General features: G+C 40.6%; 1 protein-coding gene across 4 annotated transcripts in view; it reads right to left on the bottom strand.

Annotated features, from left to right (window-relative positions):
• tnk2a (tyrosine kinase, non-receptor, 2a) overlaps positions 1-20,943 on the bottom strand; it is a 37,703-nt gene that overhangs the window by 14,277 nt on the left and 2,483 nt on the right. For 2 of the 4 annotated variants that reach the window (XM_039789695.1, XM_039789693.1), the window contains exons 1-13: positions 20,763-20,881; positions 19,334-19,438; positions 14,395-14,935; positions 12,700-12,862; positions 12,483-12,553; positions 10,718-10,924; positions 9,405-9,554; positions 9,184-9,279; positions 5,227-5,408; positions 4,968-5,094; positions 4,593-4,739; positions 2,562-2,656; positions 1,076-1,270 (exon numbers count right to left, since the gene is read on the bottom strand). In XM_039789695.1, the coding sequence (XP_039645629.1) occupies positions 1,076-1,270; positions 2,562-2,656; positions 4,593-4,739; positions 4,968-5,094; positions 5,227-5,408; positions 9,184-9,279; positions 9,405-9,554; positions 10,718-10,924; positions 12,483-12,553; positions 12,700-12,862; positions 14,395-14,511 (1,550 nt within the window). In that variant the 5' untranslated portion in view covers positions 14,512-14,935; positions 19,334-19,438; positions 20,763-20,881. Of the gene's footprint in view, positions 1-1,075; positions 1,271-2,561; positions 2,657-4,592; positions 4,740-4,967; positions 5,095-5,226; positions 5,409-9,183; positions 9,280-9,404; positions 9,555-10,717; positions 10,925-12,482; positions 12,554-12,699; positions 12,863-14,394; positions 14,936-19,333; positions 19,439-20,762; positions 20,882-20,943 lie in introns of those variants that run through there. The other 2 variants (XM_039789694.1, XM_039789696.1) reach the window with 2 other exon arrangements.

Raw genomic sequence — 20,943 nt, forward strand, 5'->3', positions numbered from 1 at the left:
TTACATAATCTAGATCAGTGGTTTAAGATAAGTCTGAGGCGGGTCAAAAAACGATTACGGAAATAAGAAAGTAACAATGGATTACTTTAACACAACATTGTATTAATTGATTTACTTTTTCTATATTGCCTTTTTCTTGTAAAATATTGGGTACAGGCTCTTCAAGCCTCTGAAAGCCTCCTTCAAATACAACAATCTGAGAACCAGAATGAAAATGTGGAAAGTAACACAGATAATCCGAAAATAGCTGTGATCATACGGGTTCAGTATGCAACACATGTCCGTTTTTCGGAATCAGATTCAGAAAAAGATTTATTGCCAGGTAAGTAGCACTCACTAGGAATTTGCGTTGGTTAATGGCGCAAACACAAAAACGTATTTAAACAATAATATGAAATAAGCAAACAATAAACACAGAAACAAAATTACACATACATATAACTATTTAAGAAGAAATAAAAGAGGCTGTATGGCTTTAGTGCAGGATTTGCAAAAATTTTGACAGATGTGCAAAAAAGTTCAGGATATATATTTCAGTTGATACAGTGTTTTTAGTTAAACATATAGAGGGAGGGAGGTCTGCATTTTTATTTTGTTATAACGGTTCAATAACGTCTTTTTTTCCCTGACTAGTGTCCATGAGCTGTTCATCATCATTTCCCTTTCTGTGGAGAAAACTTAAGTTAAAGGTGCTGTAGGTAGGATTGCGAAGATCCAGGACTTAGCCAAAAAATTTGAACATTGACAACTTCTCAGTCCCCCCCCCCCTTTCCGCTAAAGCCCAAAATGGTCTCCTAAGCCCCTCCCCCCACAAGGGAGAATGAATACGTGTGCATGAGCAGTGATTGACACGCAGTTAGACACGGCCCTGATTGGTGCATCTGAACAGGGAGCGGTGGATTTTTGCAAATCGCACTACAGACTGTAGGTGGTGCCAGAGGAGCCGGATTTCTTTTTTTAAATGACCTGCTTCATGTAGTTCTACTGGAACATAGGGTCAGTTTCAGCGAATATGACAGAAAGTTAGTTTTATAAGGCTTACCTACTGCACCTTTAATTATTGAGCGTTATTAACCTGTCTATGCGATCAGCGTGTCCCCAGCTCCTGTCAGGGTCTGTGTCTCCGTGTCCAGTGTGGATGAAGGAGTGTTTGAGCGGCCGGCTGATGTCGTGGGCGGACAGACCGGCGACTGACGTCACCACGTGGCGTGGAAACTGGCCGACACGCAGCGTCCCCTTGTTCTGACCTCGCCACCAGTAGTGCTCCGCCCTGGAAACACACACACACACACACACACACACACACACACACACACACACACACACACACACACACACACACACACACACACACACACACACACACACACACGAAGATAATAAGGAAACTACCATCTACTCTGTTTACCCTACAACATGTTGACTGCTCTTCTGATTTGAATTATCTTTATCGTCATTTTCAACATCATTTAACAATAATGGGAGTTTTTCCTGCAACAAATGATGCTGCAACAAATTGTCTCTAGGTGCTTTTCATTATGCTAACGTGTCTCCTCGCCTTTCCTCAGAGATGCGAAGGAGCCGAAACTGCTAAATAAGAAATCCTTGGTTGCATAGCGTCAGTCTTAAGTGATGTAGTCTATATCGACGACATTTCCCTTCTGGGATTGTTCAGGTGCCACCGGAAATTCTGCCGTATGTCCCTCTTTTTAGGCCAGATGTCTGTTACCTTCCGCTTTCTTTATGTTGGCATTCTAAACTCCAGACAGCTAGCTAGACTATCTGTCCAATCTGAGTTTTCTGTTGCACGACTAAAACAACCTTTGAACGTACACGTTCCACCAAAACAAGTTCCTTCCCGAGACTATTTTGCAGAGGCACCGTTGCTCTGTCGGGCGCTTAGCGCCGCCCAAGACGATTGTGATTGGTTTAAAGAATTGACAATAAACCAGAGCACGTTTCACTCCCATCCCGGAATGCTGTGTGGACTAGCCAGACCCTCCTCTGCAGTGCTGTGGAGGAAGGTCTGGCAATGCGAGACTACTTATGAAGTGCTGCTTCAAACCGTGTGCCACATGTGGAGGTGCGGCATTTGTCATCACGCCACTTCATAAAAAAACTTTTGCATAGGATACACCTGTGCTTCCTCGCTCTAAGCTCCTTCAGAAGCCACCTCACTCCTAGTTCCTTCTTTAAGGGATTGGAAGATCCTCCATGATGGTGGAGGGGGGAGCGATTTTCATGTCACGCGAGTAGAGAGGATGCGAGGAAGCATAAGTTAGCATAATGAAAAGCACCGTGTGTCACATGAATACACAGAAGCCACAATATTGCTATAATGAGCTAGTAACAGGGCAGTAATTACAGTACTTTTCCACAATGCAAGGAATCCAGTGACAAGAAAAGATGCATTTGTTGTCTTGTAGGAAGGACCTTCATTCCAAGTTAAGTCGCACACAAGCATGACTTTCAAAAATCCATTTAGGAAAAATGCTGCTTCGTGTACAAGAATGAAATGGCATTCTCCCAGGGTACCTGCATGTGTTGTATAACTAACTGACCTTCCCTCGATGATGGTCATGACATCATTCATTTTAATCTGGAGTTTGTCTTCTTCCTCATAGTCCTGCAGCGCTTTCATATCCGTCGGCATGGTCTGCAGAGCGCGCGCGCGCACACGCACACACACACACACACACACACACACACACACACACACACACACACACACACACACACACACACACACACACACACACACACACACACACACACACACACACACACACACACAGTTTAGGCAAACAGCTACACGAGTCTGAGGATTTATTACTGTCATCAGCAGGATCTAAAGAGAAAAACACTTGTGTCATTTTGTATAATGGTGATTTATTTGTTTCCACTTGTTTTCCCTTTATTGTCCTTTGTTTGCCCGGTGCATTCCTTTGGAGCTACCAGAACACATTTGGTGGTAAATAGGACTATGAAAAATGAAATTTCTTTGACGTACACGATTTTAATATTTCTTTTCATCAGTTGGAAAAAACGAAATCTCTTATTTGAAATCTCGACAACTTAATAGAGGTACTTCTGTGGTGTTTATGAGCGGAAAACTGATTGAGTTTGTGTTTAAATATAATGTCACCTTGTTATTCTCAGAAGCCAACCCTTTCTCATCTGCTAACAACAAAAGCAATATGCTTATTGCAGTCCATACTAAATTGTTCTTGCTGATGCTTCTTAAACTGCAATTAAAAATGATCTGGTTCCACCTCAAAAGAAAATGTTGGTGTTTTTCGACCTGGGTCTTACAATATTCTCATAGTTGTATTCCCATAAATAATAAAAAAATGTTTCTCTTAGTTCAAACATAAGTAAACACAGAAAGTACCCACACTATATTAGCCAATTGTTTTGCTAGCTAGCTATTACTTTTTGGGAGAACTAGCAGCTACCTAGATGTTTGAAATTATTTATGTAAAATTGAGTTTATCTAGAAAACTATGGGAGGCTCATGTTGCTTGGCCAAATATAAGTACTGTACTTAAGTACAAATTTGAGGTACTTGTACTTTACTTGAGTATTTCCATTTTAAGCTACTTTATACTTCAACTCTACTACATTTCAGAGAGTAATATTGTACTTTTTACTCTACATTTATCTACCTTTAGGTACTTTTCAGATTCAAATTGTACAGAGAAAACCTATGAGTTTCTAAAATGATTTTTTGTTAAGGGATAATTTGCCAAATAGTAGCTCCACCTCGACCGGCTACAACACGTGTCAAACTTAGGCCTGCGGGCCAAATCCGGCCCCTCGCAGATTATGATCCGGTTTAGGTTCACAATACCTTTTGGCCCACCTAGTTTTTGTCGCTTTTTTCGGACATTGTTGTCTTTTTAATTGACGATTTCTAACTTTTTGCGACGTTGTTGTCACTTTTTCCATCGTTTTTGGGCGCTTTATTTCTATGATGGCTGAGGAACTTTTCCCTGACTTCTTTAGGACTTTATGTCGACCAAACTGTAAGTGAGAAGACTATATGACACGTGCAATAATACAGTCAAAGATATTTGACATTTTTGATTAAATAAAAGCATATCAATAAAGTAAACATGTTTGGCCCTGTGATTCTTATTTTCCAGTGTGGCCCTTAGTGAAGTTGAGTTTGACACCCCTGGGCTACGACATTAAAAGTAATGTTATATAGTAAGATAGTAAAAATAATCTGATAATATGGCATATGATACGGTAGCATTACAATGAGAGGGGCCATTCGGCTACCTAATGAGTACTTTTACTTTTGAAATTTGAAATGCAGGACTTTTACTTGCAACAGAGTACTGTACAGTGAGGTATTAGTACTTTTAGTAAGTAAGGGATTTTAATTCTTCTTCCACCACTGCAGAATGGCCGTAATTTTGAGAGTGGAATTTCCGGCTAAGTTTGCAGAGATAAGTCACATTTCTGAATCCACCTGATTAGATCAGCTTAACCTTTAAATGTGCTGTACCCCATTAACACTGACACCACAGTAACAATTCTGCTGTCTCTCTTATGGTTTACATGATCCGTTATTACTCCTGTGCTACCTCGAGCAGGAAGTCTCGGAGGGCGATGAAGGTGGGTCTGTCCTCAGGTTTGGGGCTCCAGCACTGCAGCATGACGTTGTAAATATCCTGAGGACAATCGTCTGGTTTGCACAGCCTTTCGGCGTCCACGTCCACCTTGTGGAGGATCTGCAAACAGACACAGAAATAACAGAATGCTGAAGGATCATTATAACCTGGGGATTTAAAAAAAAAATATATAATAATAATAAGAAGCTGCAGTTGTTTTGTGGGTTAAGCGTTTTCCAGAAAACATCATATGCAAGAATAGATTTTTTTGTATCTAAAAGATGAATTTCTTCCTCCCTGAACTTGTACGGCAAACTAGAAAAGATGCGCGTATGCATAAGCACGCACCTGGCTCCCATTAAGGCCCAGCCACGGCTCCTGTCCATGGCTGAACATCTCCCACAGAGTGACCCCAAACATCCAGGTATCAGACGCGTGAGAGAAAGTACGAGACTTCAGCGACTCTGGAGCACACCTGGAGAGGGACACAGAGAAAAGGACAGACAGAGGAAAAAAAGTCAGAGGGAAAGAACAACTGTGGAGAGCAACGCCAGAACGGTTGTCAAAATAAGACCTCGTTTAGCGCAACCAGGATTGCTTTTCTCACCACGGGAAAGGGATTTTGTGGCCCTCCTCCATGATGTATTGGTCGGTGTGTGTTGGCAGAGCTCTCATCAGGCCAAAGTCTCCGATCTTCACCGTTTCGTTGGTGGACAGCAGGACGTTGCGGGCCGCCAGGTCCCTGTGGAGGAAACGTCTCTGCTCCAGGTAGGCCATGCCGCACGCCACCTACACACCCACAGAGTCAGAAAGAGACAGCGCTACTTTAATGTAGCAGTAATGTTCATCCAGAAACATCATATATAATAGTGAAACACTGGCAGGGAACATTTTACTGCAGAATACTTTTACTTTTCATACTTTAGGTAAATGTTACTGATACTGATTTTACTTAACTTGAATGCAGGACTTTTACTTTTAGTGGAGTATTTTCAGAGTGGTATTAGTTTCACATTGCCAGACCCTCCTCGAAAGCGTGCTGAAGGTCTGGCTACTCCACATAGCATTCGGGGATGGGAGGAAAACCTGCTCTGGTTTATTGGCATTTCTTTAAACCAATCACAGTCATCTTGGGTGGTGCTAACCACCGGGAAAAGCAGCGTTGCTGGTGCAAAATAGCTCGGGAAGGAACTTGTTTTGGTGGTGATCTGAGGAGCAGTTAACTATAGTCCTCATAAATCCACCGGAGTTTATAAGGCCAACAAAAAGTGAAATTGGGCAGATTTTCCGTCGGCAACGGAGCAATCCCGGAAGTGGAACGTCAAGGATATAGACTAGTGTGGTATATATATATATATATTGCAGACACAGGTCCATATAACACATTATACAATATACATAGTATAAAAAAGAGATACAAAAATACATAAAAATTGCATATTAACCTATATAATTTACAGGCTATTGCACCAATGCTGTCTTAACCTAGAAGTGTATCTATAACAGCTTTTCAGAGGGCTGACTAGAGCTTCAATTATGTGGTTCTCTGACTTGTCCAAGCGACACATGAAACTAAACATCAGTTGTCTTAAAGGTCCCATGGCATGAAAATTTCACTTTATGAGGTTTTTTAACATTAATATGAGTTCCCCCAGCCTGCCTATGGTCCCCCAGTGGCTAGAAATGGTGATAGGTGTAAACCGAGCCCTGGGTGTCCTGCTCTGCCTTTGAGAAAATGAAAGCTCAGATGGGCTGTTCTGGAATCTTGCTTATTATGAGGTCATAAGGAGCAAGATTACCTCCCCTTTCTCTGCTTTGCCCGCCCAGAGAATTTGGCCCACCCATGAGAGAGAGACATCATGGCTTTCAAACGAGAAAAGTGGCAGTTGGTCAAGGCCCCCCCCCCCCCCCACCTCCCCCCCTCCCCTCTCTCCTCCTCAATAGCTACAGACACAGAAATGGCACATACTAAGGAAAGCTCATTGTGGGACTGGCTCTAGTGTCTGTAATTCTGCACCAAGGCTGAATTTCGGGAAAGAGACTTCAGATACAGTATTAGGGGACCACTAAGGTCTATATAAAAGAGACTTCAGATACAGTATTAGGGGACCACTAAGGCCTATATAAAAGAGACTTCAGATACAGTATTAGGGGACCACTAAGGTCTATATAAAAGAGACTTCAGATACAGTATTAGGGGACCACTAAGGCCTATATAAAAGAGACTTCAGATACAGTATTAGGGGACCACTAAGGTCTATATAAAAGAGACTTCAGATACAGTATTAGGGGACCACTAAGGCCTATATAAAAGAGACTTCAGATACAGTATTAGGGGACCACTAAGGTCTATATAAAAGAGACTTCAGATACAGTATTAGGGGACCACTAAGGCCTATATAAAAGAGACTTCAGATACAGTATTAGGGGACCACTAAGGTCTGTATAAAAGATACTTCAGATACAGTATTAGGGGACCACTAAGGTCTATATAAAAGAGACTTCAGATACAGTATTAGGGGACCACTAAGGTCTATATAAAAGAGACTTCAGATACAGTATTAGGGGACCACTAAGGTCTATATAAAAGCATCCAAAAAGCACCATGTCATCGGACACAAACAAATGGCTGGCACTATGCCATCTAGGGACACGGAGCAGCAGCCTCATTGCAACATTGTATGCTACCTTGAGCCTCTGCATACTCTTTTTCTTATAGTTAGACCACAATTGAGCAGTATATAGCGGTGTGATGTAGGTTCTAAACAGAGAGCACTTCACAGAGTCAGAGCACATCCTTATAAGCATGTTAGCTTGAGAGTAAATTTTACAGCGCTGTCGGTAGAGGTCTTTGTCATCCATCCAGTCATCAGATATGACATGTCCTAAATATTTAATTTCCTCACACACAGCAAGAGGACTATCAGCCAGATAAAAGGGCGGGAAAATGTATTTCCTGTCCTCGTCGCTTCTAACTATCATTATGTGACTTTTCTTAGCATTATACTTTATGTCATAATCAAGGCCATACTGAGAACACACCTTCAGCATCTGCTGCAGCCCAGCACTATATGGACAGAGCAGGACCAGATCGCCCGCATACATAAGATGATTAACAATAGTGTTGCCCACAAGACAGCCGGTTTTTAACCTATTTAGCTGATTTGATAATTCATCCATATAAACATTAAATAAAATATGACAGAATTCCTCCTTGCCGCACTCCGTTACTAACACAGAATGGAGCAGATACAACATTATCCCATTTAACCTGAAACGTTTGGTGAGCCTACCAAAACGCTAAAATTCTCACTAAGAATTTAGGGGCACCTCTATCTAGCAATTTTACAAACAATCGTTCATGATTAATTCTATCAAATGCCTTTGACGCATCAATAAAGCATAGGAATACAGATGAATTTAGGCTTGTGTACCTGGACACAATCTCTTTAAGAGCATAGATACACAGGACAGTTCCATGTTTTCTTTTGAACCCAAACTGACTGTCAGTAGTAAGGACATACATTTCTAGCTTTGTTAACAGTATTCTCTCCAGCACTTTCAACATAGGTATTAGTACCTAGTCTGGCTATCACCAGATCAAGCTCAATCTTTTAAGATTGAACATTAGTCTGGAGAGTCTGCTCTGTATTTTTTACTGCACAAGAGGCGTGATCAACGGGCATAGTTCAAAGACCCTGTACGCAATTGGATAGTCCTTCAACCAATCAGACCAACGATCTGACTTTCATCAACGGGTTGCTGCGCTTCGGTGGCCTCCATGTTGAATTTAAACAAAAAGCTGCTTGCCGTCGCTTCTCTATCGTCATCGTGTTAAACCCGCCAGTAGTGTGCCAGGTGGATAAGCCAGTTTGTGATTGGTCCCCGCAGATTTGTAACGGAAGCAGGAGAGAAACATTTACAGGTTTCCAGCCTGAGCTGCAGGGCGAAATCAAATCGCCGGCAGATCGGGCTGGGTTTACCCAGTCTAATTAGTACCCATATTTAAGTTTGTTGGGAATAAACCATCTATAGAATAAAGCAGCCATAAATCTCCAGGCAGTGCATCAAATATCTGATGAAATTAGGGGTTTATCCCTCTCAGTTCCTTCTTGTGTGTTTTATCATTTCGGTGTTAACTAGGGCTGCACAATATATTGTTGTTTTTTTTAATCGTCATCGCAATATCAAACTGGCGCAATATACACATTGCGAAAGGCTGCGACATATCCCGATAGACACAAACATATATACATAAAGGATAGATTTTTTTGGTGTTAGTTGAAAGAAAATTGTCAGTAGAAAACAGCACATTAAAAAATAATGTAATTCTTTTTTTAGTGGTGCCTTTTATATTCAATTCAATGTTCAATTTGTTCAATAAAAGAATGTTGGAATCATTTTTTTGGAATTCTGAAGAATACTGAAAGCAGCAAAACTGCAGAACTGAGTACACTTTTATATTGGTTTATTTATCGCAAGTAATATCGTTATCGCGGTATTCAACAACAATTTCGCATATCGCATATTTTCCTCATATGGTGCAGCCCTAGTGTTAACTGACCTGCACAGCGTAGTTACACAGAGAGGAGATGAGGATGTGACCCTGACGCTTTCTCAGACGATCCAACAGGGAACCCAGAGGGGCCAGCTCAACCACCTACACACAAACACACACAAAATAGGGAAATAAAACACTGCTTATTATTTCTGTTAGATATAAAAACGTGTGACTTGGGTGTCTACTTTTGCATGAACATGTTTGAGAACGAGCGTGTTCTTTACCATCTTCATGGGCTGCGTGAGGACGATGCCGTACAGCCGGATGAGGTTGACGTGGCTCAGTGAGTGCATGGCGTTCACCTCTCTGATGAAATCGTCCAGACCGTCGGAGTCCAACACACCGGCCTTCAGACACTTCACTGCCACTGACAACTAGAGAGGCACAGAGGGGGAGACACTGTTTTAACAACCAGCAGGATAACATGCTGTACCGTAATTCAAAATATTGCCTTTGAGCCCGTTTTGTGAAAATCAATCAATCAATCAATCATTTATTCATATAGCGCTCTACAGCAACCAGCAGGTAACCAAAGTGCTTTAAATGAAGTAACAACAGTAAAACATAACATACAGGAAAATCAGAAAGGAATAAAACATACAGTACAATCCGAAAAGAAATACCTAAAAGCAGGAAAAACGGAGAATGTCACAACACTACTATGTATTAAAAGCAATTCTAAATAAATACGTTTTCAGGTTAGATTTAAAACGAGCGACGTCTGTTAATAGTGTGGATGTCAGGAGCTAACTTGTTCCAAAGTCTCGGTGCCACAACTGCAAAAGCGCGACCACCGCGTTTGTACCTCAACCTCGGGACTTCTGAGACCGGTTAGTTAGACGACAGCGATGCCGTGTTGTTTTCGCGAAGGTCTGAAATATTTTAATCCTTGTGTTGTCTTCCACTGGACCATGCACTTGTCGACGCTTTTGTCCCTTTTTTCTAGGCACTTTCTTCAATGTTTTTGGCGTTTTTTTTTTGCCGTTTTACACTTCTTTTCACTACCATGTATAAACACCACTAACACCAACTCATTACTAGTTTTACACTTTTTGGGATTTCATGGTCAATAAACCTAATTTATTAAGGAAATTATACCTAATCCTTGAGTTAAAAAAGATGAAATTAAGAATTATTTAGACTAATATTAAAGGAAGGACAATTACAGAAGGGTCAACGTTAGTCAGGATACTGTTTCGAAACATTGCAATTTCTTTTTCAAATGCTAAAACAAATGAACAAAACACCCCAAATTCAATGAAAGTAGAGATCCGATCTTCTGTTGTACTTGTGAAGCGCGTTGTGTGGAATCATCCGTCCGTGTTATTTTTGGGCAATCAAAATGAGGTCGTTATAAAGAAACCCATATTTCTGATATAGACATTTACAAGACAACACAAGGGTTAGAAAAGTTGAATTTGAGAGCCAACATCAGCCAACCCTGAGCTCACACTTCATACATTCTGCACACTTAACAGCAGGTTATGTGTTTCCTTCTTAGCATTGTTACACTCTCTACTGTGTCTCTGCGTCTCACCATTCTGCCGTTGGGTCCGGTCCACTCTCCTCTCCGCACCACCCCGAATGTGCCATCTCCCAGCCGCTCAAACAGCTGCAGCTCCGACTCTCTGATCAGGCAGGTGAGCGAGGCCCCCGACTCGCTATAGGCCGGTCCCGCCACGGATGACGCCCCCTGAGGTAAGGGCTGCTGGGGGTCGCCGTCGGGTCGTTTAACTGGAAACACCTACGGTACGAGCCCAGAAGCAGAAACTGGTTTATTATTCTTATGCTCAGAAAACTGCAAGAGCTTTGATTTGATCTGATTTATGGATCCGAGGGATAACGTGGAAAAGTGAGAACACTCATTTCCAAAATGGTGGATCATAAGCTGTTAAAAGATACAAAAAAAATGGAACAAAATATGTGACATAAAACTAAACAATGTAATCTTAAAACCAAAACTACATCAATGCCAAAAAAATAAATATCACATCACATAAATATATCATAAGTTAGATTTTATCAATGAGCCACCACAGGGGAAAGTCTGATGCGTTGTCTGAGACTGTGACTGGCAAAGCAGCAGTTTATTTAAAATATTAAAATCCCTGCATTCTCACTATATGTTGATCTGAATAACTACTAAATTAGTACAAGCTGCTGTAAGGTTTTGCTAAAATAAAATAAATAAATTACAAACATATATAAGATACATTTTACAGTAATAATAAAGTTATTTAACTTTCTTTATGTATATTCAGTAAGTAATTAGTTATCTAATCTATATCTAGTTATCTTAATTTGTTAGAAATTTGAATACATGTAACTTTGTCTCATTTGGCATTCAAACCTTTGTTCAGCTGGTGGTGAGATGTTGGGTTTACAGAGTCGGAGAGTAAACGTTACCAAATACATGAGTGTATGCAATACAAGTAATGTGATACTTTACTGATGGCTGTGAGGAAATTTGGAAATCAATGAGGAGTCCAGTGAGGTGTACGTTTTGGAGGTAGGCTGCGCCTTTGATTCCAGCATGGAGCAGGCTTTCTACACCACGGTAGTTAAATACCAACCACTCCAAAACACCATCTCAGAGCTAGGTTATAGGTGCAGACTACTCATTTGCATATTTGGTAGCCTAGGACACACACACACACACACACACACACACACACACACACACACACACACACACACACACACACACACACACACACACACACACACACACAGGCTGGTAGTAAGAGGGCTGCAACAACTTGTGATGGCCAAAAAGAGGGCTAAACAGCTTGCAAAGTACTGTGCCATATCTGCTATTGTTGGCAGCTGCCACACATGGTGGAGACGTTGCTATTTATACCCTTAAGAACTGAGTATTGTGCTTATTAAGTGATATTGTGAAGACCTGCTGCATGCCACTGGTCCATGAGTTTGCGTATGTATTGTACTGCATCCGTAATATTTGTGTCCCTGTACCATTTTCTTCATGTGGACATAAATAAATGGTTACAGAGTGTGTGTGTGTGTGTGTGTGTGTGTGTGTGTGTTCTTGTTTAACTATATTTGTGGGGTCAAAAACAGGGAATACAGTATACTTGACCCCACAACTTTAAAGTGCTGTTTGAGGGTTATGACTTGGTTGGAGGATTAGGGTTAGAATTAGGTTAAGGTTAGGCATTTAGTTGTGATGGTTAAGGTTAGGGTAAGGGGCTAAGGAATACATTATGTCAATGACGGGTCCCCACAAAGATAGTGTCACGCACTCTGTGTGTGTGTTTGTGTGTGTGTGTGTGTGTGTGTACCTTGCTCATCCAGGACTTGCGTTTATAAAGGGCTCTTCTCCTTTTGACTGCCTCCCAAAGCCTCCTCTGACCTGCACCGACACAATCACAATTTTTTTTTCACACTGACGACATGGATAAATAAAGGTATAGTAATATTTTATAAAACTCCAATATGCACTAGATATTCCTTTGTCGTCTGGAGTAAAAATGCGAACATGGTAACAACAGGACGTACCCGGGCGTCCCATGCCGATCTTCTCCAGGTCTTCATTCTTGACGTAGTCGAAGTGGGAGAGTCGCGTGACGTTGAGCTCGTCGCGGAGCCGCAGGAAGTACTGCTGCAGCTGCACATCTGTCAGCAACTCCAGCAGCCAGTCTGTCCCCTCCTCACACTGCATCTACACACACACACACACACACACACACAGACACACACATTCACTTTGTGTTACTACACGTGAGGATGCGTTGACAAATCCCCATAGGTGCAGTAGGATTCTGATTCAAACTGGGTTCTTAGTATATATTAAAAACATAAAACTGTTCAGTTAGTGAGTGTGATGTTAATGGACACACTGTAATGTGCAGTGGGAATGGAGGAGCTATTCTCAACTATAAAATCAATATAAAAAAACAACACTATTTTTACCCGCTAGATCCCCCATACAACCACAACTTCTTAGTTTTTAACACTTCCGTTTTTACATGGATTAAATATATAACATGTTATTTAGTGAGCTTTAGAGGTGCTGGTAGGCAGATTTTCATTTGGACAGAGCCATGCTAGCTGTTTCCCTCCCGTTTCCAGTCTTTATGCTAAGCTAAGCTAAGCTAACCAACTGCAAGAGAGCAAATAAGCATTTGTTTTCTCCCAAAATGTGATACTTTGATATTTAAAGTATTAAAACTACCGCTTTATGATGATCCCTTGGCGCCCAAACTTTGTGTCAACTATTCTTTTACCACCCATCTGGATCACAACATGTCACATCATCTACGTAGAGCCAGTTTTAAGAGAAGAATGGGAAGAAGCCGTCATTGTGTTAGTGTTGTGTTATTACCACTTTTGAGGATTTTGTTTGTCTCTGCAAAAAAAAAAAATTCTTTCTTTGCTTGCCAATTACATTCAATTGGGAAAGCCACTTAGCATGTTTTATAACAGTTAATATCTTTCATCATGATGGAAAGATATCTGGAGGGAGGGGCTGGGGGGGGGGGGGGAGGTGGAACTGCTTTGATTATCTGTTGAAACTTTTTGATTATTGAGTTGAAACGCCCCCATCTCCCTCGTAAATTACACCTATGGTAACACTGTTCCGTGTATTCCGTTACTCCCCAAGCCTGGCACTAATGCTGCAGCAACACACATAACATGAGACTTATGTCAGTTAATCTGTTGCCCCAGTGCATGCTGGGAGGATTCCCAACGCACCAACTTCATGTAACTGCAATAACTATATTAACACTGATCACGGTTTCAACTCTCTCCTCTTTTAGCTTTCAGCCCTAATTAAAAATATGAGTGTGCTTTTACTCAAGATAACTTCATTCAGGATTAACAAATCATGCTGCTCTCAAGAAGCAAATTAGATTAGATGGAGATAAACCAGATTATTTTAGCCGGATAACACCATGTTAGCCTGAAGTAGTTGAGCCACATCTGAAGAACAGGGCCCGGCAGGTTGGGGACCACTGGACTGAACGATTCAATTCAAATAAAATGGAGAGTGTGGTCTGTAGTTGCAGCCCAGCCATCACCATCAATACACACAAGATCACACACAAGATCACACACAAGATCACACACAAGATCACACACAAGATCACACACACACACACACACACACACACACACACACACACACACACACACAAATTTCAGAGAGAAAAGAAGAATCACTGCATGTCCATCCACAACTTCATATTTTACCATTTGTCCGTCGACACTCTCTCTGCTCCTTCCGTCTCTCTCCTCTTCGTCCTCATCCTCCCCCTCCTCCACTCCTCTGGTGTATGGGAGTCGCCGATACATATAGCTCTCCCCCATACTGTAGCAGCTCCTCTCGTCCTTCGCCTGGCCTCTCTCTCTCTCTCTCTTTCTCTTTTTTGTCTAGCTGCTATTCAGAGGAGGCGTTAGCTCTGCCGCCGTGCTCCGAGTCTAGTTTGCTAATCTCCTCTCGGCTCCATGACCTTCTCTGCTCAAATCGATAGGCGCATGCACACACACGTTCACAAACACACCGAGAGGCGTTTGACGCCACTCTCTCCAGTCGTATGACCTAAAGCTATCTATACACTCTCTCCGTCTTCCCTCCCACCGTGTCTTTCTCTCCCCGCTGACTCACAGCTTTCCTGCAGCGTCGGACACCTCCATACTTCCCTTTCTCTCCATCTTTCCTTCTCTCTAGCTCTCCATCTCCTTCTGGCTCCGCAGCCGAGCCCACTGTCTGATGATAAATAATTCAGCGGCTCTAACAAGAGGATGAGAGGGAGAGGGAGACAATGTAGATACAAAAAGGTGCACAGATGGATGGGTAAATGGATGAATGGCCAGGCCAAAGAGAAATAAAAGGAGACAGATCCCAGCATGCAGTTTGAGAGATGCAGACATGCAGATGGTACAGCAGTCATGCTTTACATCTATCCAAATGAGCACAACATTTAACGGAAAATGGAAATATAGGACTTGGTAAATTTAAAATATCAGCTTTGGAAGCTTCAAACTGATTTCCGGACGATTTTTAAAGAAGTGGTTTCATTCAGTTTTATATCATTGTAAATTGAGTATTTTGGGGGTTTGACAAAACAAGCAATATTAAGACATAACTTTGATAACTGGAGAATGAGGATGCCATTTTCTGCCCTCTTTTAGAATAAAAAATGAATGAATTAATTGAAAGAAATAACAGATGGGTGAATAATAAAACAATAATTATTAATCAATTAGTTTTAACCCTAGATCCATTCTTTAAGACCCTCAAAGAAATAAAGTCAGTTGCTGGGTTTAAGCTTCTCAAATGTGAGGATTGATGCTTTTCTCAGTTTATGCTGTAAAATGTAAAGATATCTTTCTCCCCCCTAGCTAACGTTATACCTGCTGCCAACTGTAGTGTTAACTAGCATCCCGTGCGGCGATGTTTCAGTTCCCTCTAACGTCCATTTTCGGAGCATCAGAGAAAAGCGCAGGCATTGAAGTGGCACCTAAGGCACCGAAATCCACATTGCTATTCGGTCCGGTAGATAACGGTCGTTAAGGCACCGGTGCCGTATTAGCACCGGGTCTCGGAACCCCCTCCCCCGCCCCAAAATAAAAAACTCTTTGGATCTACACGATTCATGTGGATGACATTTTCCCATTCAAAACGGCGATTTTCGCCAAAAAGCGAAAAGTTTGCAGGTATGTTAATCAGAATGATCATTAAAAAAATTAAACCATACTGAAAATAATTATTAGTGGCAGCCCTTTATTTAGCCATGCTAAGAACTGCTAGGTGTGTCAGTTGGTCCGGACTGGAATACTGTATCTCAGCATCTAGAGTATAAGATGGATTGCTATGACGAAGTTATCATTGATGAAACTGAGGTCAGTCTCATTTTTATGGGATTTCAGACATGAAGAGGAGTGTCAGGATTACACACGCAATACACATGTTGGGCTTTTTAATATTCTTTTTCGACTAAATGTCTTCAAAATGTGAGTTTTTAGGCAAATAAAGGGATAGAAACATTTAGACCATAATGTGCAGAGATGATATTTTCAGAAAATATTAAATGAATCAATACAATGTGAAATGTTGTGATTTCGAAAAATATATACTTTCACCTCTTTGGTTGGTGCCTTGGCAAACATTTCTAAGAAAGTTCAGACCCATGACATCAGTATTTCTGAAATCCAGGCTACGACCCTGAACATAAAGACCATGTTTGGGTGCTGACTGCAACATCTGTAGTCGTCCACACAGCTGTAGTTTATTAGGAATATCTGTCTGCAGGCTCTTTCCCACGTGTCACATCTAAACTGACTAAATACTTCAAAATCTCCTTTTCGTATTCTCTGTATCAACATCTTTTCTAGATTTAGAATGGATAATAGCTTTTACACCTACTACAAGTAGGGGTGGAAATCACCAGGGGCCCCACGATACGATATCATCGCAATACTCATGTCACGATACAATAGCATCGCAATACTCATGTCGCGATACAATATCATCACGATAATCATGTCACGATACGATATCATCGCAATACTCATGTCGCGATACGATGTCATCACGGTACCCATGTCACAATACAATATCATTGCGATGCTCGTGTCATGATACGATATCATCGCGATACGATATCATCGCGATACGATATCATCGCGATACTCATGTCACGATACGGTATTTATTGCTTATTTATTATTAAACATGTTGCGATATTCTGCGATATATTGCAATCATGACCTTTTTTCCAACTTTAAATTATGTCCACAAAGCAAAACTTTGTCAACATAAAAACAATTTGTCTCTGGTTTGTTCATCTCACTTCAATTTTCCATCTAGTGGACTGAAGAAGCAATTGATCTTATTATTCTAGTACCAAAAGGTTAAAATCTCATGTGCAATTTATATAATAAAAGATCGATCTTTGGCGTCCGTGTATCGATACAGTATTGCCACGGAAAATATCGCGATACTATTCTGCATCGACTACATATTTTTTTCCATTGTTTAATTACACAGGTGGTTGCCGATTACCAAAGCACATATTTAACACCAAGATACCCTTTCACAGACATATTACAGCATTAATTCAGCTCTTGTCAGTATGTTTGGTAAAAGGTTATCCTCTCTTGGCAAATATTAAATCAATTTTGCCTGATCCTGTGAGCTAAATTCAAAATAAAATTTCAGAACTGATATGAATGTGACTCTGATGAAAATTCAAGATGTGAGGGTGAGGCGTTTGCTTTTAGCTTCTGCTGAGCATTTAGAAACAAGAGAAAAAGACAAAAGATACCACAGATAATGTAATAGTGTAGATTGAGAACGACAAATGTGAGATACTGAGCTGTCACCGTTGGCAACATTTGGCGGCAAAGACAGGCTAACCAGTGCGTACAACACATGCCTGTACATTTCACATGTGGTTATGTATACTGTACTGTGTGCATCTGTGGCCTAAATGAGCACAAATTCAGAGCTTTCATCTCTCTGTGTGAACTCATTTTTTAATCGAGGGAGATGCTCTAAATATAGGGAAGCTAAATTTGGCTTAGGTTCACTGGCTGTCATCTCAGCATCAGACACGAGAGATTCAGTCAGATACACGGATGTTGCCCTGTATGATGGGGACTTTATTTGAATCAAAATCTCAATATGGACTAGTGCAATATTCAATATTTGTTAAAGGCAAAATATGTGTCAAACCATTCTGAATTAAGTATTATGTTGCTGCAGAGACACCCCAGCCTACACACAGTATCCTACAATAGTACAGATCCTCACAAAAATCACACTATAATCATTACTTTTTTTATTTAATTTTTCAATGAAAATGAGAGTAATGACACAAAAATGATAATTCCCTCCAATATCGTGAATCATATAGCAATAGCAATATCAGTCAAAATAGTCGCAATGAGATATTTTCCTCATATCGTGCAGCCCTAATTGATTTACTGTGCGTCTGTATTCTTGGTTTTCCTTGATTCCCTTTCCACTTGCTCTGACCACTGACTAATTACAGTAACCAGTATTTGCAGTTTTCAGAGCACCGTTGCTTGAATCTGGAACATTTACAGCTGAATTAGAACAGATATCTTCTTACTGGCCTATAGGTAAGGTAGCCATCCACAGATACAGTTAAGCTTCAGGATTCACTGTTCCACATTTTAACATTAAAACATGATGTATAAATATATGAATATGTCAACATTTATTTTAATAGATGAGTATTGTATGCGCCATAAAAAAAAAGGTATGTGTAAAAGCTTTAGGCCGCCCTACAACTTACTGTAGGCCCAGTTTAATATGCAACTCAATTTTATTCTATATAGTAAGGGGTCCGTGCTCCGTCTCTTTTCAGCTGAGGGGTCCTTGGCCCAAAAATGTTGAAGACCCCTGAATTAGAGTATAGAGGCAGAGAATAATATGGAGAGGGAACATTCACCAGCAGCCAACATGCTGATGAATTAGACTGGGGACATAAAACGCGTAATTAAAAATTAATTAAAAAACCTAAAACCTAAAAAAAGACTTTATTAATCCCAGACTGGGGAAATTCCTAAGGTATTCAATTTACAGTTACACTGTATATGACCAAGGAAAAAAGCAAAGTCACATTTGAGAAGCTGGAAACAAATAAAGTTTGGCATTCTTGCTTAGGAAATTACTGAAAAGATTAATAGATTATCAAGATAATGGTTGATTCATTTCCATCAATTGACTAATCGTTGCGTCTCTAATGTTCACACAAAATAGCAGTCACTAAAAGAACAATACTCCCATATAAAATACACAACAAGAAAAAGAAGTATATAGTTGTATGCATTCTTCGGCCAGTAGTGATATATTGCTGTATTTATAACATAGAGAAGGAGAACTTTCTTAGCAAAACATACAAGTTTGAAATGCCAAAATGTAAAGTTCATCTTCAGTTCCTTTTTTTTGTAAAGATATTTAGTTCATAGATTTCTCTTTATAAGAAAATTTCCAGATTGCTGGTAAAACAAAGAAAGAAAATGTGTGAGGAAGTTTCGGAGCTCAATTTTGTGGCTGTTAAAATGTTTCTTTCTTGCTCTTAGTGCAGAAAAAGCCAGTACAGGCAGGCAGCCTTCTCTGCAATAATCTCATACATTTTGTGTATTAAACTGGTCTCACCCTGCAGAAGTCTTTTGATGGATCAGGAGTTTAAAACTGCAGTCAGGAGTGACTGGGGTCACTGCAGGTCACCTGGAGGAGGCCATGGCTGGAGAGACCCCACGTCTGCGCGTGCACGCACACGAGCGCGCACACACGCGCACACACACACACACACACACACACACACACACACACACACACACACGAGAAAGAGAGCCAGAATTTACTTCTAGGAAATATAGAATCTAGAAGTAGTTAAATGAGATAAACGGACATGGAGGCTTAAGAGCCCAAACTTAATTGTTTTCACTTAAATTACGAATTCACCCAACGTAAACTAAAAGATCCATGCTCTCTGTAAACAGCAGAGTAATTCACAGCCATAACAGATTAAAAAACAAGTGGTCAAGTCTCAATTGCTTGACAAGTTATGTCAAATCAGTGTATTCAACTAAACTGCAGGTCTGAATGCTGACCATAAAGGCGACACAAATATTTTTTTTCTTTTGAGTCGGTGTTTTAAGACCTAATGCGGCTATGCAGAGCCTGCACACGAAAATCTCTTATTTCATTTTTATTTGATTGTTTCTGCTTATATATCTGAATTCAAATTTAAAAAAAAGTCTTGAGGAGGGGATGTCTAAACTATGTCAAGTCTCTGAGCAGGCAGCTCCAAGTTAAGTCTCAATCAGGGTCTGTAGCTACAACCTAGAGCACTGAAGTCATGTGCTCTGTAACTTTCCTAGAAATTTTAGGTTTTAGCAATCACTTTGCAGTCTTTTCAAGGTTTTGAGAATACTCAAAACTAATTTCTTTCCTGGTCGTGTGCAAAAGACTAGAAACTAAATTTAAACCTTTCAGATCTTAATGTCAGATCTTAAATAAAAAAATTTAATTTAATTGACTGAAAAAAATATAATTAAATCATTTTACATTATTATTATATATTTTTTTAAAGGTGTCTAGTTTAAATCTTCTGGGGGTGGAGATGGGACTCTGACATTTCTTAAATTGTGGCTGTAGTCTGATATTAAAATCATTCTGGTTATGAATCTGATTCCAGGTCAGCTCTGGGTGACCTCTCACTGAGACAAATACATCATTTTTTTATATTTAAAAAAAAATATATATAGTAAATCTCAGTACATAGCAATAATGGAGAGAAGGTGGTCTATTAATCTCTATTGAATAGAGCAGAATAGATTGTAATTGATCAGGCTGCTGCTTCAATCTGCTAAAGCTGATAAGCCTTAGTCACGTTAAGTGTCCACCTGCCTGTCTGTCAGTAAACATCTCTCCATTAGGCTACGGTTTCACTCCTGAACATGATAACTGTCTCTCATTTAATGTAATGTATTGTTTTGGTGCAACATGTCGCATCTTCCACATCGAGAGAGCAACAAGCTATCAAAAGAAAAAGGGAAAAACAACCCCGGGGCATACCAACCTGTGAAGACGGGCTTTGCGGGAGACCAGTCCCCCTTCCTCCGGTCAGTCCTCGCTCAGTCCGTCGCTCTCCGCTGCTGCAGCCCGGCGGTAAGCCGGCACTTATTTATCGGGGAATCAGTTAAATTCAGCGTATCCGTTATCGGTTATCTCAGTCTCTCTCCTCCGTTAATTCCCCTAAT

Source organism: Perca fluviatilis, chromosome 22, assembly GCF_010015445.1.
Source record: "Perca fluviatilis chromosome 22, GENO_Pfluv_1.0, whole genome shotgun sequence".
In the NCBI taxonomy this organism is placed as follows: Eukaryota; Metazoa; Chordata; class Actinopteri; order Perciformes; family Percidae; genus Perca; species Perca fluviatilis.